The 24748-nt window shown below is 38.1% G+C and overlaps 1 protein-coding gene across 6 annotated transcripts in view; it reads left to right on the top strand.

Annotated features, from left to right (window-relative positions):
- Positions 1 to 251: 251 nt before the first annotated feature.
- GRIA2 (glutamate ionotropic receptor AMPA type subunit 2) overlaps positions 252 to 24748 on the top strand; it is a 166745-nt gene continuing 142248 nt past the window's right edge. For 2 of the 6 annotated variants that reach the window (XR_011378192.1, XM_002716909.5), the window contains exons 1-2: positions 310 to 915; positions 1450 to 1590. Coding sequence is in view for 4 of the 6 variants with exons in the window: in XM_002716909.5 (XP_002716955.1) it covers positions 828 to 915; positions 1450 to 1590 (229 nt within the window). In the remaining 2 variants the exon portion in view is untranslated. Of the gene's footprint in view, positions 916 to 1449; positions 1591 to 24748 lie in introns of all 6 variants that reach the window. The other 4 variants (XM_051819909.2, XM_051819908.2, XR_007909322.2 and 1 more) reach the window with 4 other exon arrangements.

Here is a 24748-nt window from a genome sequence, read left to right as displayed (position 1 = left end):
AGGTTCCACTGCCATCAATTAGCAACCTGGTTTCTCCTGCACAACAGCCGGAAATCAGTTTTGCTGCATTTGGTTCACACGGGAGCATCTCCGCGGCAGCTTCAGCAGCCTCACATGCACCCGGCTCCGAGCGAGGCGCTGTCCTCGGTGCTGAAAGGAAGACGCGCACGGTGGGCTTCAGGGCTCGCGAGACCCGGGGTCTCACCAAGGCTCCGAGGCTGCCGGGCTCCTAGCTGCGCTTTCCCCGCTCCGCGCACGCGACCGCGGCCAGGGCGGTGCGCGGTGCGTGGAGTCGTGCGGGGGAGGGGTGCGCGTGCACCCGCCGCCTGCTGCGAGTCGCGCACGCGCGCCCGGGTCGGCCTGCCTGTTTCTGGGACTGTGTGTGTGGTGTGTGTGTGTGTGTGTGCGCGCGCGCCTGCTTGTGTGTGTGTGTATGTGTGTGTGCGCGCGCGGGCACGCGCGCGGGCGCGTGTGTGAGAGAGGAGAGGGAGAAGAGAGCGCGAGAGAGGGTGAGTGTGTGTGAGTGCATGGGAGGGTGCTGAATATTCCGAGACACTGGGACCACGGCGGCAGCTCCGCTGAACACTGCCTTCAGCCAGTCCTCCGGACTTCGGGAGCGGGCACAGGGCGCAGGGCATCGGCAGCCAACAGCAGGACCCGGGAAATAGGGATTCTTCTGCTTCCACTTCGGGTTTTTAGCAGCGTGGTGCTTAACTGCTGTCTCAAAATGCAGAGGATCTAATTTGCTGAGGAACACGGCCAAAGAAGGAAGAGGAGGAAAAGGAAAATAAAAGGGGTATTTTGTGGATGCTCTACTTTTCTTGGAAATGCAAAAGATTATGCATATTTCTGTCCTCCTTTCTCCTGTTTTATGGGGACTGATTTTTGGTGTCTCTTCTAACAGCATACAGATAGGTAGGTACCCTTTGTGCTATGCTTTTGAATTGTGCATAATTTGGTGGTAATCTCTGTTCACAATGGGCAAATTAATTCATGTCATGGAGACTTATGTCATACCTTGACTGCATTCCAGATTTAAACTACCTAGAATGTACATGTTTTTCTTAGGATGAAGCAGAGGGAAACGACCGTGGCTTTGATACAATAGAGCGAAAGGTCTTCCTATTTCTGACCTCCAAAATTTATTAATTCTGGCTTCACAACATTTTCCACTTTGCTCAGATTCCCTAGGGGTCTGGACGCAGAGCTTGCGATTAGGAGGAAAGGCGAACGTTTCTGGCCACCCGCCTTGCCCTCAAATGTCTCACCAGTGTCCTGACCCCTGGGCTACCTTTGGGATGCTCGGCCCTGGGTGCCCAGTCGGTGGATGCGTTGACTCTGCCTGGTAGTGCAAACTCCAGGCTCCCGGGCGGTGGGCGCCAGCGGGCTTCCCCCCTCTGCCTCCCGGGCACTAACACTGTTCTTTCGCTCCGTGTTTGTTTTTTGCAGGGGGGCTGTTTCCGAGGGGCGCTGATCAAGAATACAGTGCATTTCGGGTAGGGATGGTTCAGTTTTCCACTTCGGAGTTCAGACTGACTCCCCACATCGACAATTTGGAGGTAGCCAACAGCTTCGCAGTCACCAATGCTTGTAAGTAATGAATATTCATGTCTTTCGGGTACCGCACGCGGCCCGCTAGTGAGTGTGAGTGTGGGATGATGATGATGATGATGATGTGTGTGTGTGTGGGTTTCTGCGTGTCGGGGTGGGGGTGTGAGCGACTGCACACGCGCGTGCGTGGCGCCGCGCAGGGGGAAGGTGGCTGTGATCTCGGGGACCCCCGCTGGCTGGGGGGAGGGCGGTGTGGAGAGGGAGCGAGAGGCTGTGGAGAGTGCGCACTGTGGAGCGGGGGTGGGCGTGGGAGCGGGGAGAGGGGCTTCCTCCGGTGCAAGGTGTTCTCGCTCATCCTGAGAGCACCAAGGGAGGGCAGCTGTGCCCACCCCAGCTGCCCCCCATGCGTGCCCTTTGGAGCCCTGCCCACAGGGAACACGCTCTGGGGCACATCCCAGCGAGCGCTGCCAGCCCGGGGCCGCCTGGCCCCGCAGCTGCACCCGCGCTTGCGGCCCGGGGCTGACATCCGCAGCTCCGGCTCGGGTTCAGCCCGCGGCGCTCTTCGACGGGACGAGTTGATAAAATGATTCCGGAGTTCGGCACAGGGCTGTTACATAACGCCCACCCGAGGGGCGCAGCGCGGCTGACGCAGGCCCAGGCCCGGCCGGCTGGGGTGCTTTGGGGTGCGGTGGGGTGGGTGCGCCGGGGGCAGGGGAAGAGCTGTCAATCTCTCCTGCTTCGTGCGCTTCAACCTGAGCTCAGGGGGCCCCCGCGCGCTTTGTTCTTGGGTAGCGGGGTCCCAGCCCTGGCAAAGGGACAGGACCCGAAAGCGCTGGGATCTGAGGATGGATTTGAAAATGTGAAGAAGTCGCTCATCAGCCATTTTAGTCTTTGCAGTTCTCCATATTAGCTCTTTGCGTGCGGCAGTGTTCCGGGCACTGGCGCGGAAGCTCTGTCAAGGCTTCCCATAAAGCACTCGCACCCAGGCTCTGGGGACTTGGAAAGGTTCGCTGGCGAGGCTAGTGGCCCGGCCCCGCGCGGCCATCATCGCCTGCCCGAGTGATGTCTTCCGGCCGGGACGTTCGCACAATTCGGGGGGATTTGCAGATGGCTTGCCTCTCTCTCTGCCTACCGTGTGCAGGAGCTAGCGGAAAATTACCACGGGAATAGCTGAACTGCAGCGCTCCCACCTTAGACAAACAACCGGTTGCCTCCCACTGCCCCAACTCAAGCCTCAGTCGTGGATTTGATGGCTCGGGCTTAATGATAATTTGGGCGCCTCACCAACTCTTTTTGCAACGACAGGGCGTAATTGTGGTGATGGGAAGGGCAGAGTTAAGGAGGGTTCGGTGATGTAGGTTTTTTTCAAATGTTCGAGGAGGAGGGAGGGAGAGAAAATTAAATGGATTTGCAACTATAAAAACAGGCCATGAAGAATACCGGAAAATTTTAGTATGTACAGATACATACAAAGGAACCGCTTCAGTTAAAATTTTGAAGGCTTGTAACCTTAACCTATTCGCCGGCCAGATGTAGACTATTCATTTGATATCATGGAGCTTCCTTTGATTCTGTATTGTAAGTTTGCCATGCAAATATGCTGAGTATCTATATGCAATTGTGTATTAGATAATGCTATGGAAAGTAATGGATTCTATGGAAAGCCTTGTGGAGGAAGCACGCAGATTTTAAATGTGGGATGAAAGTATCGACGGCTATACTTTTGGAACACACTGGTCGAGAAGTTCATGAGAGAAGCCTATTGAAAAAATAATAGATATGCCCAGGTTCCAATATTCCTCACTCCAGCAAATGTAGAATCCAGGTGTCGGATTTTTTAAAGAACAGATTGTAGTCGGGTTTAGGTTCTCAGTGTTAGATTTGTGGATTTTTTTTAAACAAAATGTTATTGAAATAAGATATATAGGCAGAATATATACATAAACACATCTGTAACTCCCTAACTTCTTACAGAATCAACACGTACATGTGATAAACACATGGATTTAATATTTTTAAAGAAGCTACACAACTTTATTGACCATAGTTTTGAGAAGCTGGTATAATCAAATCTTCATTCTGCACAGATGTATTTGTATTTCTCAGGAAGTGAAGCTAAATGAAAATGTGCTCCTCTCCAGATCCTAAAGTGACTCCTCCATGGATTTTTGCCCTGGAACACAAAAACAAAATATTTTAAAGAGACCAAACATTTTAAAGATGCCAACATGGGAATTCAGAAGCAAGCATTGCTGCTCCCACGCTATAAGTATTCTCAATGATAGCTGAAGACATCTAGTGCAGGCAACCTCCCTGGTTAGAATTTTCTGGAATTGACATTGACTCATTAACTGGGCAGCTCACTTACCATTGACCCAGTTTCTTTATTGCTTTAGGAACTTCAAAATCCAGAGATTGTAAAATGAAATGGAATACTGAATCCTTCCTTTTGTGGTGTTAAGAACAATAGATGATGTAAAATTAATTGAACTCTTCAGAGACACACAGAGAAAGATGCTTATATAAACTGTCAACACAAAGTCAACAGCCAAGAAGTATATGGAGGCTCCAATGTCACATTTGTCAAAAAGAGACCTTATCATTTAAATTGTGCTCAGTGTTTGTCTCCAATCCTCACCCTTTGTTTCTTGACTTTTTAGTCAGGAGAGTGCATGATTCTTTCCTGTATAACTTTCAGTATTTTGACAGCTGAACCCAAACATCTTTTTTCCCCTTTCCCTCCCAAAATCTATAAAATTCTCTTTTAACTGCATTATTAAATGATGCGTGCCATCTAGCAATGCATACCAGGTAGAGTTAAATCATAAAAATCTCATAGTGTTGAATCTATATATTAAGAAAGTGGGGTTTTATAACTTAAAATATAATTTCAAAACAAAATGCATAAGTTCACTAACTTACTTTTATTCCTGCATTGGAAGAAATTCTTTGGAAATGTCAAAGTTGACATTGATTGAAGGATCCAGAGAGCTCCACTAAACAGGTTAAGGGTATGCAAAGGAAATGAAGTCATTCTGTTCTGAACTGGGTAGTATGACTATGTGCCTGGCACTGAGCTCCTGTCCTCTTCGCTGTCACAGTCACAGTGGGATAATGAAAGCACTTATTTGTTCCATTGGTTTCCATGGGTACCTGAGGGAATAGAGATAGATTTCCAATTTCTTCCCTCCTTCCTTCATTCTCTCCTTCACTCCTTTCTTTTTTCTTTATTTTTTTCCCTCTCTTCTTAGCTAGAAATAGTTTGAGGAATTTTTTTTTCTGAAGGTTGTTCAAACACAAGCCCTTGTTATGAGAAACTACAAAGCATAAACCCAGAAAAAAAAAATTGAGACTAGCATCTGATGTGTTCAGCAGTTGAAACTAGGGATGGGCCTCGAGAATTCATTGATTCCTCAGTACATTTTTACTGAGTGCCTTCAAGTTGTTATAGAATAAATGAATGCATTTCCTGTGGTAACTCAGTTTTTCTGCCCCTTTTCCTGTGTGTTCTTTGAGTAGTTCTCAAGGCCTTGTAGGTCTTAATGCCTTTAATATGCATTGGCAGCTGTGAATTTGTCCGAGAGTTTCACCATGAGGAGGTCCGGGTATTCTAGTAGTTTTTAAACACAAGCAATTTATTATAGTAACTAAAAAAATTCTGAATTTTGGTGAAAATAATAAATTTGATGTTGATATCTATGTATATACTACATATTTAACCAACATCAACAGTAGGTTTTAGGAAAATATACTAGGGATTTTCACATACTATCACTAACAATGACATGGTAATTACACAAACGTTTTTAAAAATGAAGTTGTGTAAAGGGTTTATAAACATGAGTGCTTATCCCGTAGAGTTTGGGGCTTAGAAATATTAAATATTTAATTTAATCTTCAAAAATATTTGCTTTGTACTTTGATAAATGATGTTGACAAATGACTATTAGTCTGGCTAAATATAACTTACTACTTTACATATTTTAATTTCACCAGTCAAAATAACTTTTTAAAATATTAATTTTTAAAGAAACAGCAAATAAAAATCTACTTTTCCACTAAGCCAGCAGATGGAGATGTTGGAGAAAATATTGTCTCATAAAACTGTTGCGCACACTGAATACCTTTTAAAACATGGTAAACAAATTCAGAGAAATTAAAGAAAATACGTGACATCTAATTTGAAAATTTTTATTTAAAATGCTGTAATCAAAAATAAGTTTCAATGTTTTTTGAAAATACTGTCTTAGTTTTTTTAAAAATTCAGATTATCTTAAATATTCTTGTATACCTGACTCATAAAGGCATTCAGGAAGAGCAGATTGTAAATCTTGAAAGCTGGAGAATTTTTAAACTAAGCTTTTCACTTTTAAACCTCAGTACGCCAGATCTCTTTTGAGATATATTTCCCATCATTGAATTTTAATGACCAATTATTGATATTATATATCTACATTCATTAAATTAATTGATGTTTACCAAGCTTTTATTACACTTTACACAAGTGTAATTCTCTGTATTTGTATTTGTAGTAGTTATAAATTGGCTTAGTTATTGTTTTTTCATTTTGTTAAATTATTTGCTAAAACCTGCAGTAACTAATTTAAACATATGTAAATATTTCATTAAAGCATAATCAACCTTGGACACTCTTAAAGAATGGTAAGAATTCAGGGTATTAACAAAATCATGAACATATATACCAGGACCTAACATTTTACAACCCCATGTTGTAAACATTCAGTTGCATTCAAGTACAGAGTTTGAAGACAGAAATGTATTAGGATAATTAATTTGTAATTGAATTGTTTGTAGTTAAATTTTCAGTCACTTGTCACATGAGAATATCAAGAAAATGATGAGTGTGCTAAATACACATCAAACAATGACATTCACTGAAATGTTCTATTTTGGGATAATTCAAGTAGTTTTAAAAATTACTGTATGGACCTGTGGAAGCTTACATTTTAAGAAGCATCCCTGTGCTGCTCCTGTGTGAAGCCTGCTGACTCAAGCCGTGCCAGCATTTCCTTTCCAATTCAGGCCTTTGGAGGGCCAGGATCACTGTACTGTGACATTGTGACAAGCGGATGCTGATTCATGCACACATCTTTTCCAGCACACTTTGCAAACTTTAAAATACTTGAAGGAAGATTGAAAAAGAGCAGTTGCTTCCTAAGTAATCCCATATGTGTTGTTGTATGGTTGCATTTTCAAAGAATGTGTTTTCGTTTTAATTTCCTCTTCTCCTTCCTACTTTTTTTTTTTTTGAAAAAAAGTCAATAAAAGTACTTAATCTGCAGAGCAAATGCTATTACAGGAAATAAAATCTAAATTGAACTAGAAAAGGATCTTTCTAAAAAAAATTTTTTCAAGTGAGCAAAGGGTACATTACACTAAGAGCTAAACCTTGTATTAGATTTAAAGATTGCATTAGGAGCTTAATGGCCACTGGGTAATTTATATTTCCTTTCTTTCTTAACTGGACTCTATTGAGGCTTCCTCAGATTTCATTAAAATATTAACTCTTATTATGGCACTTTTCAGCCAAGATATCTGAGGTTTTTATCTAATTGTTCAAATAATTGCCCAGCTACCTAAAGACCATGGCTCTTTTAAACTATAGACAAATATGTTGTTGAATTCAAAATAGAAATTTCACAATCAGTCACAATTTTGAAATATCAAAATATTTTTCAAAGCAAATTTTATTAATTTAAAAAACATAGTGTAGTTCTTACAGTGTTTTTGCTTGAATGTTTAATATATATTATTTCTAAGTACTGTTTGATTTAATTGTTTATTTCAATTTTGATAAATGTGAAGCCATTGAATTAAAGCATTTGAAATGAATGAGGAGAAAATAAAATTGGCTTTCTTGAAATTAGGGTCATTGTGTTGTTATTTTTGTGTCCTTTTCAAAGCTTTAGCTCAGTTCCTAGTACATTGAGACACTAAATTCATTCTTTACCTATTTATACTTTTAATTTTATATACTTTTTTTGCAGTAGAATAGCAAAAATATAGACTTCGTGTTGTCACAATTTTGCATTTGCAGTACATTTGGATTTCAAAAATAAAGACTATATATTTTTACTTGATGCCTGCCTCAAATTCAATTTAGGGGCCAGTGCTGCCATGTAGTGCTTTAAGCCGCCACTTGTAACACCGATAACCCGTATGAGCATTCCTGGCTGCACTCTGATCCAGCCCCTTGCTACTGTGCCTGGGGAAAGCAGTGGAGGATGGCCCAAGGCCTTTCATCCCTGCACCCGCATGGCAGACCCAGAAGAAACTCCTAGCTCCTGGCTTCAGCCTGGCTTACCCTGGCCAGTGTGGCCATTTGAGGTGTGAACCAGGAGATGAAAGATTCCTCTCTCTCTCCCCCACCGCCACAACTCTGACTTTCAAAGAAATAAAAATAAAAATATTTTTTAAAAGTTCTGTTTAGATGAGAGAGTAAAATTTTAAAATTTTCATCAAAAAAGTTCAAAGTTGCAGTGTTTGTACCATTCTTGGACATATGTTAGAATAATTTGCTTTACAATACACATCTTAAAAAAATTTATAAATGCTATTAAGATAATGCCTACCCATAGCCAGGGTATTAAAAATCACAATTTTCTGTATTAATTATTTTATTACAGATTTTAAAAATACACAGAATTACAAAAATATTGGTTTTACTTTTAAAGGGTATCCAAGAATGATAAACTTGGGACCTAGTTTCTTGTTGTCTACAAACTACTCTGTTTCACACTAACATGATTATTTTCTATGTATGCCTTTTTTTAATGTCTTAATCTATCTTTAGTTTTTTTTTTACTTTGTTTTGTCCTTTTTACAATCCTTTGATTATTTACTTGGGTTAGAAAAACACCTTGGTGTACATTTTTCAACCATTAACATTTTATTGGAAGAATCTTCTGAAATACTTATTCCCTATCTTTGCTAAAGGTCAAAATGATTTTAAAATATAATATCTTGAAATGTTTGAGTATCTGTAGCTTTGTGAGTCTGAGAGATATTAGGCTCATTAGAGAAAGGGAATTTATAAGTAGTTTCCTGGAATATGTTAATTTCCATAACCTCTCACATTTCTCAAATGACCATAGTTTTACTGTTTAAACTGTCCTTCAGAATTTTACTTTATAGTTTTATATAGTTTATGCCTATGCCATGGTAATATCTACATTTTCCCAGCTATTTCAGTATCTAAAACATGAGCACAAAGTGGACTGAATTCAGAAGTGGCCTAAGTTTTAGTTTGCCTAAAATACTTGCATAGGGCATCCTATTTCTATGAAATATTTGTCTACATGTAAGATTATTTTCACATAATTAATATGATGACATTTGCTTGTTTCATGGCCTTCTGATGCTTTCATTTTGATGAGTCTCAGAGAATCTTAGAAGGAATCCTTGTGATGTAAATATTTTTATTCTAATCTGATTATGTCTATGAATATAACAGAAATAGGGTTGGCATGTGTCATGGTGGTTAAGATGCCACTTGGGACACTGACATCCCTTGTCAGAGTGCCTGTTTGATTTCCAGCTCTGTACTGGATTCCATCTTCCTGCTAATCCATATCTTTGGAAGCAGCAGATGACGCCTAAGTTCTTGACTTCCTGCTACCCACAAGAGACACCCCAATGGGGTTCCCAGCTCAGCTTCAACCTGGCCTAACCCTCACTAGGCTTAGTATTGAAACATGGCATTATATTATACATTCCTATAACAGAATATGGCCTAAATCAATCATTTGTAACTTCAGAATAAATTTAATTGAAATTCAAGTTACAAGAAAAAATCTTCTCTGCCGGCGCCACGGCTCACTAGGCTAATCATCCGCCTGCGGCGCTGGCACCTCGAGTTTTAGTCCCGCTGGGGCGCGGGATTCTGTCCCGGTTGCTCCTCTTCCAGTCCAGCTCTCTGCTGTGGCCCAAGAAGGCAGTGGAGGATGGCCCAGGTCCTTGGGCCCTGCACCTGCATGGGAGACCAGGAGGAAACACCTGGCTCCTGGCTTTGGATCGGCGCAGCGCGCCAGCCGCAATGCTCCAGCCTTAGCGGCCATTTTGGGGGTGAACCAACAGAAGAAAGACCTTTCTCTCTTTCCCTCTCTCTCTCTCTCTCACTGTCTAACTCTGCCTGTCAAAAAGAAAAAAAAAGAAAAAAATTTCTCAGCATATAACCTTTTGCAGCTGATATGAAGTCTCTGTGTTCAAACCCTGTTCTGTTTCAGATTTAGCATTCATTTTATTATTTCTCTACTATTGATATCCAGGCTACTGCAGGATATGTCAGCAATGTGATTACATACATTTTATTTCTTATGCATGACTGAAATGATAGAACGAGATGATGAAATAAACATTTTCAGGGTAGGGGAAGTATATTTCCTTTCTCTTATTGCAGGTTGCAATTGCTGGATTTCTTAAGACGTGTGGGAGAGGAGGCTATGGATAAAAAGGGAAAAACACTAAGAGATAGCATAACCTAATGTACTAGGCAGGGCTGAAGAACTGGACACTGGGAAGTAATCCTCTCTTTCGAGGTCTCTGACTCTTTCTATAACTTGTTTTGCACTGATAGGCTTGATGTATGCTGAATTTCCCCAAATATGGTCAACTTTCTGTACTAGCGCTGAGCTATTATAAAGGAGTGAATTTTTGCCATGATAATTTTTATGAATTATAAAAGCTTAGGTTTTCCAGAGAGAGATACGAAGGTATGGATGGAAGCAATATGTGTTTATCTTAAGCAAAAATGAAAATTTAAAGCACTTTATCTTTCTGGGCTGATAAGAAAAGTTCTCCTGCAAGTTAAGAGCTAAAATACTTACTGAAGAGTTTTGAAAAATATTATAGATATTATAGATAAAAATATGTAAACAAACACAGCATAGTACTAGACTGTGGATTTTATGGAGAGCAGGGACTCTGTGCTAGGAAACCTGGACTCGTCGCTGGGTAACAGGGCTATTGTAGCAAATCTACAACTGCTTGATAAATGATGGGAGTAGAAGACAGAAAAACCAGTCTTTCAGTTTATGTTATTGGTGGTGATGTTTTCTACATCTTCACCTAAATAACAATGGTAAAGGAAAGAAATCTTTTAAAGTTAAAATATTTGTAACAATCCTACATGTTTTTACAAATAATAGAATTCTTGGAGGATCATTTAAGAAAATTAATGACAATCCTCATGCTGTATATAACTTTTGCCATTAGGCTAATTTTTAAAAAATTATACAAAGAAGAATTTGAGGTAGATGTATGGACCACCGTAGGTAGCTTCATCTTGAAAAATAAGGATTATATGGAGTGGTGTGATTAATTTGGTCAGTAAACTGAGAAATGCTGTCATAAACATTTTAGTACTGCCAATTTGGAACATTTTAAACATATTCCTCTATGCCTTTATATAACTTACTGTGAATTATGTATATTTATAGGGACTATGTTTTCACTGATCCAGCTATCATAGAATTAGTATAATCCTACTGTGTGGGGAAGATTACTGCCCCACAACAAAACATGTTTTCTCATTACTATTCTTTGGCAAAGTCAAGTCTGGAAATGGAGTGTTCTAGTGGTGTGTGTATGTGGTTTGCTAGTTTTTGTTGAGACATACATTCAAAATTGGGTCATGATTTCTCCTTTGTTCATGTCTTACCTGCCATTTGTGAGTTAAAGATTTCCAATCTTGTTTTTAGTTTATGTAAGAAATGGACATATTAGCTTTACAATTTCTAAGCACTTTCACAATTTACATTTTTACTCCTTTTAACAGATTTTTTCACTTTATGTTTCTGTGTGGGAGCAAACTGTTGAAATCTTTACTTAATGTATGCTAAACTGATCTTCTGTATATAAGAGAATTGAAAGTGAATCTTGATGTGAATGGAAGGGGAGAGGGAGTGGATAAGGGGAGGGTTGCGGGTTGGAGGGACATTATGGGGGGGAAGCCATTGTAATCAATATTCTGTACTTTGGAAATTTATATTCATTAAATAAAAGTTAAAAACAAACAAAAACAAAACAAAACAAAAAAAAAACAAAAAAGGAAACAACCTGAAAAAAAAAGAATTTTAATAGTTTACATTGTTGTAATAATTTTACATATGGAGAGGAAATTTCAGAAACAAGGGAAACAGTTCAAGAATCTGTGTCGTTTTTGTACTTTGGAGGGAAGGTCCCTAAGACCATCATCTGTATATGTTAGAACACAGAGCAGTCAGGGGTTGTCATGTTCATGCTGAGTTCACAAGGGTTTCATCTATGAGGATTAAAAAAAAATGATGTCTGGGATATGAAATAGCACTGGTAAAGTGTCTGCACTTGGAACCCAATTCTCCTATTGCTAGATGTGTAACATTTATTTCTAATGCTGTGAAGTTGGCTTTCTGGCGCAATAATGAAATACTTGAGGCAAACTAATTATGATGGAAGCAGCTTTATTTAGCCTCGGTGTGGAGGTTCAAGTCAGAGATGGAGCAGCCTCACTGGGTTGGCTTCTGATGAAGTACACGAAGAGCAGTGGCTGAGTGTGGACCAGGAAGGCTCATGTGATAAGCCAGGAAGCAGACACGGTGGTTGAGCCCAACTCGGGCTTTTGTAACAACCTTCTCTCCGGAGAACAACGTCCTCCCACTGCAGACCCTACCTCCTAAAGGTTACACTGCTTCCTAGTAGCGGTACCCTGGGGACCAAGCCTTTAACACGTTGTCCTGTTTGAGCCATTTAAAATCCAAATATGCAAACCATCGCAGTATCATCCTTCACAGGTAATTTTGAAAATGCACAACAGTTGCAAGCTCCTAGGAGCTGTGCTTGGCACATGCACAACAGTCAGTGGACTTTTATCATTACTTCCTTTGTTATGATCTTTGGATACTTTTGATAAGCACTTGCTGAGGGAGGCAGAAGATAAAGAAAAATGCATTTCTGCCTTTTTTTTTTTTTTTTTTTTTGGTTGTTGTAGTTGGGATCTTTCTCTGTTGTTTATGTACCTGGGAAGGACACATTCTGTTTGGTGACAAAAAGAAGAGACTAACAATATAAACCGCGGAAGCCACTTAGAGTTCTGTTCGGTTCCCTGTAGTATGAGAGTGCGTTTTGAAAGCTGAGAACCTGAAACCCGAGTCGCACTGCCGCTTTGCCTTTATTGCACAGCACTCGCAGTTCAGGATGCTGACCATTTTGAAACTCTTGTCCTTGGTAGATCTTCCAAGCACGTGATCAAGATAACTTTGTGGCACTGAGCATACGGAAGATTCCTAACGTTTTATTTGGTCTAATTAACTCAATTACATTTATTCAAATGAAGCCGGTCAAGCGAACACAGGCTCTGGAATCAGGCAAGAAAAATTGTAAATAAGCTTCATACCTCATTTATTTTTTACTTTGTGGAGTAAAATTCAGTTTCTTTGCCATATCTGATAGTAGCTTTCAGAATATTAAATGAGAAAATAAATGCTTAGATTAATTAGTCACAGGTGACCTTATATTCTCCTCTTTGTATTACCAGTGCTTCCCTATGAGCTCAGAGCCTTGGGGAGAGTAAAAGGAAGTTCCTGCCTTCAGAGAGTTCATATATTTTGACTTTATCTTTATGTATAGCCCTTCTTGTTTTTTTTTTTTTCCTTAAGATTTATTTATTTATTTGAAAGGCAGAGTTACAGAGAGGCAGAGGCAGAGAGAGAAAAATCTTCCATCTGTTGGTTCACTTCCCAAATGGCCACAATGGCCTGAGCTGGGCCTATCTGAAGCCATGAGCCAGGAGCTTCTTCCAGGTCTCCCACATGGGTGCAGGGGCCCAAGGACTTTGGTCATCTTCTACTGTTTTCCCAGGCTGTAGCAGATAGCTGGATCAGAACAGCAGCTGGGACTTGAACCGGCGTCCGTGTGGGATGCCAGCACTGCAAGCGGTGGCGGTGGCTTTACCCGCTATGCCACAGCGCTGGCCCCAGCTCTTCTTCTTTTAACAACTTTATATCTGGACATCTTCACTCTAGCTCTGTAAAGTTAGTAGAATAAGTGGAGTTATTTTTCCATACATTTTCAGATGAGGAAAAGGATTTAACTTCCTTCGGCTAGTTCCTAAGCCAGATTTTCTTTCAGTCTCATTGCCAGTACATTAGAAAGGGCAAACGTGAATTAAAATTAGGGCTCCAACATTTACTAGCCGTGTGAATTCACATAAATCAGTTAAACTCTGATCTTGTTTCCTCCTTTGTAAAATGGGAGTCATTATAACAATTGCCTCATCGTGTAATGTTTCCCTTTATTTCATAGTGATTATTATTATTATTATTATTGTTATTGCTAGATACAGGGATTCCAGGTCTCCTGAGTGCTTATTAGTTACATATACTTAATTCCACATTTTTAGGTTCATAGAAGAGATGGTAGCTAACAACTGTCTTTATGTTACTTTCAAAATAATAAGCTTATTTAACTAACCATTCTTAGTTAACACTAGAAACTATGATTTTATTTTATTGTTAGGCAGGAAATGGAATGCATATTTTTACAAGAATGTTGGTATGTTCTTGATCCATAAACAGTTTCCTCCAAATTCAATAGAAAAGCAGAAAGAACTGAAAACCATCCATATGTTAAAAACAGGAGAAGCCTTTTAGCAGTTAGTGTGAATATCTGAAAATATTGTTATCACTTTCAGGAGTAGCACATTTGAGCCACAAAGATGATGGTAGGTGTTTCCCATAAGAAGGGCGACATTGAACAAGAGACATGTTTATGTGATTTTCTTGTTGGGGACCAGTTGTCTATATCTTTCTTCTGGTTGTTTAGCCTAGGGTCATCTTCCTTGGTAGTTTCTTCCCCAGCACAAACAAAGAAGCTGTCTTTGTCTGTTTCTAGGTTTAGCAGAAGGTCTGGTAGGTGTGAAAATGTTTTAAATAGTTAATTGGCCAGAGATTACTTCTGGGGAGAGGGGAGATTTCGATGTAGCCATTGGTACCTAATAAAAATAAAGATGTATATACACACTAAATTTTTTGTAGTTTATAAAATATTAACCACATAAATCTGAGTCGATTCATTATTCTGATGTTGCCTTTAATTGCAGTTAATAGAGCCATATGAACTTCTTCACGGACCATTGTTCAAAACTGGGGTCAAAATTACTGTTTTAATGCAAATCTATTTGTTTGCAAGTTATGTTGATCAGTTTGACAAGGTCCACAGATAGAATATATTATAGAGAAGTCAGTGCTTAAATGCAAAGTGCATATGGCTATGTTTATGGTTGAAAAACACTTACAACAAGATTTTCTCTGTCTTCCTTTTTTTCCTTCCTTAGGCTGTTATTAGATACCTGGTCTATGGAGATCACTTTGGTCATGTCTGAGATGACAAAGAAAATAAACCTTCTGTATTAGAATTACTCAGGATTACAAAATATTTTCTTTGGGAAAAAAATAGAAGCCATTTACTTACGTCAACTAGACATTTTTTTTGTTATTTTAGAATGTGTAGTGTAGTCATTGATTTTAGATTATTAGCAAATATTATTCCATAGCTTTGAACTAATTTGAAACAAAGTCTAGTTAAAATTTCTTTAAACATTTATTTATTTGAAAGACAGAGAGAGAGAAAACTGCTGTTCACTAGTTCACTGCTTAAATGCCTGCACAGCTAGGGCTGGACCAGTCTGAAGTCAGGAGTCAGGTACTCTATCCAGGTCTCTCACATGGATGACAGGAACTCCAGTACTTGGGCTATAATCCACTGCCGACCAGTTGCATTAGCAGGAAATTAGAGTCAGAAGTGGAGGCAGGATGTGATCCTAGGCACTCCCATATGGGATGTGGGTGTCCTAAGTGATGAATTAACACGATGCACTGCAATGCCTGCTTCTGAACAAAAGCATCTTGAAAGCTGAAGTGATAATTCCAGAAAATGACTCTTGATGAAAGATGAAAAATCATTGTCATAAATACTGATTTTAGAATATGTTGTTGAAAACCTGGGTTGTCAAATTAGGACTTACTGCTCTTAACTATGTCAGCTCTATCCAAAATAATTTCAACTTTTAGTATCATATTTGGAGAAGACCATTTGTATTTTATTTTGCATGTGATTTTCCCCATTCATTGCCAAAATCTCTTCAATTCACCTTGCATTGGCATAGACCATAGAAATGGTAGGGCATCCTTTATATACATGAATTTATCTGGATTATATGATTTAATTATAATAAATACTATTTTAGCTTGCTACCAAAAAGCAAGTTGCAAGTTGTAATGTTAAAATATGTTGTATGCAATCTGAACTTTGATTATTATAACAGTTTGAGAATTTCAGATGGAAAAACATGATTTTCTGAAAAAAAATGCATTTTTTTTTGACAGGCAGGGTTAGACAGTGAGAGAGAGAGACAGAGAGAAAGGTCTTCCTTCCATTGGTTCACCCCCAAAATGGCTGCTACTGCTGGCGCACTGCGCCAATCCGAAGCCAGGAGCCAGGTGCTTCCTCCTGGTCTCGCAGGCGGGTGCAGGGCCCAAGGACCTGGGCCATCCTCCACTGCACTCCCGGGCCACAGCAGAGAGCTGGCCTGGAAGAGGGACAACCAGGACAGAATCTGGTGCCCCAACTGTGACTAGAACCCGGGGTGCCGGCACCGTAGGCGGAGGATTAGCCAAGTGAGCCGTGGCGCCAGCCTAATGCATGTTTAACAGGTAGAAAAAATTATATAAAATATTGAAAAGCTTAAATGAAAAATATTTGGTATTATGCGTGATTTAAAACAAAATATACAGAAATTTGAATTTATTTTTAAGGTCCTTAAAACAATTTTTGGCAACATAAATGGAGATATAATAAATATCAAGTCTTTCTTCTACCTCAATTTCACTTCTCTGAGGTAATCATCATTAATTATTTGGGGAAATCATATTGTACCATTTACTGTTGATGGTTGTTTCCTACTTAACATAATTTAGAGCATGGTGGTCTGCTTTAATTTAACCTGATTCTGTTGATGGTTGTTTTCCTCTTTTCCTATTTTAGTGACATCTGCAAGAAGGATTGTAGAATTGATTCATAGGAGTAAAATAACTCGTGGTCAACAAGTATTTGCATTTAAAATGTTGCTAGATATTAAAAAAAACTGTCAATTTACATTACAACATAGTTTATGAGTGGTCCTACTTCTCGCCACTGTCCCTAGTGGAAACCTTTTAAATTTTAAAAATCTTTTAAGTTTTGCCATTGGTATCTCATTACTTTGATTTATAACGGCAACACATCATTTGCTTGTGTGTGTGTGTGTGTGTGTGTGTGTTTGCGTTTATGTGTGAACATGTGTACGTGGCTCTTCTTACCTTTGCTCAGTTTGCTATTGAGTTGTGCGTCTATCGCAAGGCTCTTATTACTTCCTGAGTTATGCATTAAAGAAGCATCCACTTTGTCCTGTGTTCTGGCTATTTTACCAAATTTTCTATAGTTTTTAAAGATAGTCTGCTCATGAGCTTTCAGAATCATGATTTTATAAAAATATATTTATAAATTTTATTTAATCAAATTTAGAAATTATTTTATTGCTTCTGTGTTTTTGTTTCTTGTACAACAAGGCCTTTCCATTCCAGATTAAAGAAAAAATGCTTGAATTTTATTTCATCTCCATTCTATTTTGATGTTGTAATTCAGAATGAATCTTTCAAATTCTTTTGAGTTTAGTATAGATATGAAGAGGTAATCCAGCTTCATTTTTCCCCTACATAAGGGTAACCAATTGTCGACGTGTAATTTTTTTTTAAATCCCTTTTTCCTCCACTAATTTGCAATCAGGTTTTCATCCCAAGTAAATAGTTCTTCAAGGCGTTAAGACCAGAGGGAATTCATTCAGAAAATGAAAGATACAGCATTAAGACTCTATTATAAGCAAACGAATGTAAAGTTATATAAGATATTTGTTCCACAACCACAGTCGTTACCCTAAATTGTGCTTCTGTGCTACTGAGCTCTCAGATCAATAAAAGCGGATGTCAAGTTTTGAACACTAACTGAACTCAAAGGGATAAATAAAAGATTTTGTTATGTTTTTTAGCTGGTGTCACAGCTAATATCACTTAAATGGGCTGATAGTTTTGCGTATTTTAACCTGCTGTGAGTTTTAAGTAATGGGTTACAAGTATGACTTGGCTTCAGAATAGCACTTTGAGTTTAATTTAGTGTAACAATCCAAGTGTGTTCACAAATATAATATTAAAACTTAAGACTGCAAACCATATGCAATAAAGAACTCAGTTACTCATGGCTTTATTACCAATGTATAGTTTCATCTACAGTTTGTGTTAAAAGCCAGTGATGTACTTTACCTGAAGACAAATAGCAAACTATTTACGGTATAAATCTGATTGACACTGGAATACTAAATAAAATACTAAGATGTTGCTTGCATCGGTAAATATTTTGAGTCTGCATTGTGTTGCATGACATGAGCTATGGATTTCTGATCAGGGAAATTTATCAACCCTTTTTCATTTTTGGAACTCTAAACTTCAGGTTTACTTTATTTTTTTTTTCCTATTAATGTAATGTTAATACAAAGAGAACAGATTCGGTGTAGTTCATAGGTACAATTGTAAGAATATAATGATACTCCTCCTCCCTCCTTCCCTTCTCTTCCTTCTTCCTACCTTCCTTCCCTCCTTTTTCCTGTCTTCCTTTCTTTCCTTTTGCTTTTTAAATTTTTAAGATAACGCATTTTAATTAATAGTACGGTCAAGAGCTTAATCTCCAGTCTGCACTAAATAAGGAGATCAACAAGTAAGAAGTAAAAGACCCTTGTTCAATGGTAATTCAGTCAAGGGCTATAAAAATAAGTAAATAAATAAAAAGGACATGGACATGTTGTATCACAGATACCTGCACCACCGTGTTTATAACTTCACTGTTCACAATAGCCAAAATGTGGAATTCACACGGGCTTTTAATGAGCACAGGGGATGAGGAAGAACCCAATCTGTGATTTGAGAGTTTTTAAATTTCAGGATAACTAAAAATAATATTTCATTTAATTTCTGCAATATTTTAGTTATCTGTTTATATTTGAGGATATCTTTTACTGAATAGAAAAACCTTGCCTGTTTGAAAAAACACAAATTTAAATCAATCAGCTGTGCTGTTAGTTATTTTGTGCAAAGGATTTTTAAAAATAAATCTTTTATAAACACTGGCAAAGTTTCATTTCCTCTTTCACTCAGTCCTATCTTCTCAAAATTGATATAAAAACTTTCTGAAGCTTTGATTTTAGACTATTCTTCCTAATTATAAAAGTAACACATTAAGGTAGAGAATCTGGAAAACCTAAAAGAAAATAACAATCATAATTTTTGCTCAAGAAATAATTATTTGTTATTATTTATGGATTGTCTTTTGCAGTCTTTTTTTGTGCTTAATGTAATACTTGAAACACTTTTGGATGGCATTAAAGAGATTTTTAACTGAATTTTCAAAGTTTCATATTACTCATGCTCATAATTTAGCCATATATATATGTATGTATACACATGCATTTAAATTTGGGAACTCTTCACAATTATTCAATTTTTGTCTTGTAAACTTAAAGATAAGCTGAAATCAAAAGCTAATTTTTTTTAAGACACTGGTTTAGATGCCCATATGTCATATTGGAATACCTGTGTGAGTATCCAATTCCAGCTGTTGACTGCTGCTTCCTGTTAATGGAGACCCTGGGAGGCAACAGTGATGGCTGAAGTCGTTGGGCCCCTGCCACTCACTTTAGAGACTGGGATGGAGTTCCTGGCTCCTGGCTTGGGCCCGCGCCCAGCCCACGCTGTTGCTGGCATTTGTGGAGTGATCAAGTGGATAGGAGTTCTTATTTAGTCTGTGTTTCTCTGCCTCTCAAAAAAAGACACTACATTAAAAACATACTGTGCTTTTAATTTTTAATTTTTTCTCTTAAATGTGTATGCACATGTTAAAAAATTCTAATAACATAGGAAGACAAAATGGAAGATGACACAACTTGCCTCTCCCTTATACTTTTAGCGATTCATTTTATATTACTAATAAATTTATACTGTAAATTTTGCATTGCTTTATTGTTTTCAATGTAATTTATAACAATATACTTGAAATCATATTTCTTTTTAAATTTATTAAAGGTATACAAAATTTATGTGTTTCATATATACAGATTCAGAAACACAGTGATACTTCCCAAACCAGCCTCCCTCCCACCCACACTTCCACCCTTCTATTTCTTACTTTGGTGGTTATAGATTTATCTTTTGACTACCTACTTTACGAGTTGATGACATTTATGAGTCTAGGTTGAGAATATTTATGCTTTACTTTGTATTTTTAATCAATTTTTCAATGTACTTTATATATAGACTTAATATAAAAACAAAAATCAATAAGTATGATTTACATAATTGTACACAGCCAGGCTACTATTATTTACTGCAGAACGAGTACCATATTCCTGAATGTTTTCTCCAATATTATGGCTTTTTTCTTTACTCAAATTTGTAGTTCTCAAATGCCCTCACGTATTTTGTGACTTTCACATGTTCATATGCTCTTTGAATCTAGTATCTGGTGTATGCTTTTTACTTATTCCTAAGACTTCCTTCTGTTTACCTTATACAACTTAGATTGGTTGTTCTGAAATACTGACATCTTGGGATAACAGTGTCCTATGGTTCATCACATTTCTGTTCCTTCACATACATCTTCATATACTTAAAGTCCATTTTTCTTTATAACTTAGAATGAGTTTTTTTTAAAGAATTTGGTTAAAAAGTTCATGAGTACACACATATGTGTATGCATATATATGTATGTGTGTATATATATACACACAAGTGCAGATATTTTATATTCCAATGGAATCACTGATAGTCTTTTATTTCTCCTTATACAATAAGACATGAGTGCCTTTTCATCTAGCTTCATATTTTTGATATTACTGATTCTGTTGCTCAAAATACATTCTCTTTTTTTTTGAAGACAAATTATGATCTGATTTGGAGCAGTTAATTTACATTTAGATTAAATTTTATTTCCACACAGGTTTTAAAAATATCTTGGAGTTTTTAGTCCTTCTGTTGTCTTCCTTGCAATGTGTGACTTTATCTTATTCTTAGGCTATATCAGTTTTTCATTAAATCGTCTCTTCTTCCGTTTTGTGCCTGGAAAGCACCCCACTAAGGCTTTCTATTTTTCTGCAATTGGAAGTTGCAAGTGCTGTCCATGTGAATTTCTCTTCAGTCTTTTGGAGATTTTGTTCCTAAACCTATGAATTTTCATTTTCTTGGTTCTCAAGATTTTTTTCCTATAGTTCACTCTAAAGGACTGCTTATGAAAGAATGCTCTGGAGGCAAATTTTCTGAGCCCTTGAATGTTTGACGAGTTTTATTTTAATTTATGAAAAGGAAATAAATTTCCATTATGTATTTTCTATATATTTCACATATATGGTTTTAAGAGCATGATACTCCCCACCCTATGCCCCCTTACTCCTTCCTTGTATTGTTATTGTTCTTTTAATTTTTACACTGACATAATTTCAGTGTTCTTTATGATCACAAGCTTAACTCTCCAGTAAATACAGAATTCAGTAAGTGCTAAGTGGAAAACCAGTGTACCTCAAAAGTATAGACAAGGACTAGAAATAATAATCAAATCTCAAAATGCACTGTTACTTATACACATTAGATTTTTTGTACTGTGTATATTAGTTCCCACAGATCAGGGAAAGCATATGATATTTGTCTTTTTGAGACTGGCATATTTCACAAACCATAGTGGTCTCCAGTTATGTCTGTTTTGTTGTAAAAGACAGGGTTTCATTCTTTTTCATGGCTGAGTGGTATTCCATTATGTATATAGGCCAGAATTTAATTGTCTTCTCCTGTGTGACTGAAAGCTTCATTGGATATTGATTTCTAAGATAAAAATCATAGTTCTAAGAATTTGGAAGGAATTACACACTTACCTTCATTCATCAGATGTTGTTTTATCCTTGTTTATTATTTCCTTCCTGTAAGCATTCAGATTTTTTTCTTAATTCTCTAAAATTATGTGTTGATTCATCTAGTTGGGATTATTTTTCTTTGCATCCTTATCAGCACTCAGATTGAAAACAGATTCTCCCTTAAACTCTGAGGAATTCTTGTATTATTACTTACAGGATTTGCCAGCCTCCATCTTCTTTAAAATTTCTTCTAGATATCTGTTTAACTGATGCTCGTTCTTCTTCTTTAGAATGTATTTACTATAAAATATACATTTAAACATAAACTATACATTAAATGTTTTTGTGAGGTTCTACCTTTAAAATATCTTTTTAGTGTTGTCATATGATTAAAGTAAACTGCACAGCATTCATTTGCTTGTCTGTATTAAATCTCTAACCAATTCTGAGATTGTCTTGAATGGTTATATCTAAATGAAGATTAGCGAAAGATTTGCTTTTTTCCCTTCTGACTCATGACATAGCTGTTTGAATATGTAGTTTTCATGGAATTTTGGAAACCAGAATCATTGGAAGAAGAGAAATGTATTTTTAAGTGATGATGCAAACAAGATAAAGCAGAAGTGATTGAAAGAAATGAAAAAGATGAGTAGTACCCCGTGAACAATGACATAAGTAAAAAGTTGGTTTGTACATTCCACACCACTGGTTCTTTTTTTTTTTTTTACCGGTTCTTTTTTTTTTTTTTTTTTTTTTTTTTTTTTGACAGGCAGAGTAGACAGTGAGAGACAGAGAGACGGAGAGAAAGGTCTTCCTTTTTCCTTTGGTTCACCCTCCAATGGCCGCTGCGGCCAGCGCGCTGTGGCTGGCGCACCGCGCTGATCCGATGGCAGGAGCCAGGTACTTATCCTGGTCTCCCATGCGGGTGAAGGGCCCAAGCACTTGGGCCGTTCTCCACTACACTCCCAGGCCACAGCAGAGAGCTGGCCTGGAAGAGGAGCAACTGGGACAGAGTCCGGCGCCCCGACCGGGACTAGAACCCGGTGTGCCGGCGCTGCAGGTGGAGGATTAGCCTAGTGAGCTGCGGCGCCGGCCACCACCGGTTCTAATTCTTTTATTTATTTATTGTAGTTCCCGCTTGTGTATTTAATTCTAAGTTGTTTTGTTTTTCTCTTTGCAACTGTTTTGTAAATCCTTTCATTCACAGCTTTCACTTTGTCATCTTACTCTTGTGGGAGAGTACATTGCCAATACAGTTAAGCGTTTTATATCATTGTGATAAACCATCTTTGATATATGGCTTTTGAATATTTAATGTGAAGATAGTGTTTCTAAGATCTCAACTGTAAACAGTCAGTTAGGTTGAGGCATCGCCTAGTTTTAACAGTTACACCAGGTTGAAATATTTGGTAGACAACAACATTAAACAAGCAATGGAAAAAGCAATAGTCCTGAAGGCTTGGGGATTTAATTTTTTCAATGTCAGCTTTCTTGGTGTTTTCATTGCTGGTAGGGAAGATAATCTATAACTTCAACCAATGAAAGTGCACAGGAATGATGACCATGCAGAGGAGACCTTGGTGCCTAGGAGAAAGTGTACTTCACCAAACTTTTTTTTTTTTGGATGAAATTTGGACAGATTAACCATATGCTTTCTGATGATAGAGGTACTGGTGAGATTACAAACCTTATAAGGATTCAAGAGTTTGACACTTATTCCCTACAAAAACACAAAGAGCTGATGGTTGTGTTTCACAGAATTGTATTCTATAGTCTCCCAGAACATGGAATTTGCCAACACTGAGCCATTGCTCCCAGAGGACATAGTGTGACATTCTTGTGAGCCTGCCACATTTTCACCAGCCGATCAATACATAACCTCATTTTTGTGTGTTTCTGTTTACAGACACCTCAATACATATTGCTGAGTCATTGATGTTGCACTCATGGCCAACAGCACTGTAACTCTTGCCTGAAAGAGCCTTATTTAACAGATATTTTCCATAGAGTACATCACAGTCTCTGTGCTTAGAAAACCAGACAAATCTGCAGCATTGTGCTTAGGGACCATTTTAAACAGGGAAATCCACCCCCTTCCCCAACCCAACAATGCAGACAAAAGGCCACTTCTTTGCAACACTTGCTGAAACAAGAAGACAGAGTTTGCTTTGCTTCACCTTAGCTGGGAATATGTGTATTGGCTAAGTCAGATTTTCACTGCTATGCACCTATTTCTTAATGACTATGAAAGCATTGTTAAGTATTGATTTTGTGGTTACAGACACATTTTAATGAGTTAGTAAATTCGCAAATTTAAAATCCACTAATAATCAGGATTGGCTGTGTTTGTTTGATTTGAGCCAGTTCAGCTATTCAAATAACTTTAATTTAGCAGTGCTGTAGTTGAAAGGATTTCATCTTGCTTTAAAATATTTATAATTATCAATGCTGAAAAAGCACATTGTGTTGAAAATGATTTGGATATCAGTCTGACTATAAACTGTGGAATAAATTGAAGGGGAATGACAATGCTATTCTCATAAATTTAAATTCTTGTTGGCATAGCTGAAGCGCAAAGCATATTAATTCATTTTTCTTTTCTTTAATGAATGTCCCCTAGAGCACTGAAGAGTATCATGCTCCTTTGAAGTGCTCAGGTGATCCTCGTGATGAATTGTGCTGCCCTGGGCCCATCTTACCTTTGTTTTGCTGTATTTCTCACTATGAAGGGTAGACTACCCAGGAATGTAGAGGAAAGAGACCCGAGGATGGTCTCTGTGTATCTGTGGGTAATGAGCGTATATGGCTGAGTTGGGACTGACATGGACTTTATATATATATATATATATATATATATATATATATATATTTAGTTTTCATCCTTTCTGCTGTGAAGGATTATTCTAGGCACTGAGGAGATGGTAGTGAAGAAGAAAGGCACATGGGTGAGTTGATAATTAAATAAATGAGATAGAATTATAGCCTGGGATATATGCTTCGGAGGGAGTCAGCAGGGAGATATGATTGAGGAGATAGCTGCAGACATTATATGAGGCAATCCGAGGGAGGAGGGACGTCCTCCTGCAGGAGATGAGACCTGAGTTGATACCAGGCAGATGGGAACCAGCCAGAGAGATGAAGAGCTGGGAAAAAGCATCCCTGGTAGAGGGACCAGGAGGTACAAAGGGATTGAATGAGAAACGTCTTAGTGTGCTTACT

Source organism: Oryctolagus cuniculus, chromosome 8 (genome assembly GCF_964237555.1).
Source record: "Oryctolagus cuniculus chromosome 8, mOryCun1.1, whole genome shotgun sequence".
Classification (NCBI taxonomy): Eukaryota; Metazoa; Chordata; class Mammalia; order Lagomorpha; family Leporidae; genus Oryctolagus; species Oryctolagus cuniculus.
Note: the sequence above shows the minus strand (reverse complement) of the source record. Positions and strands in the feature narration are given on the sequence as shown.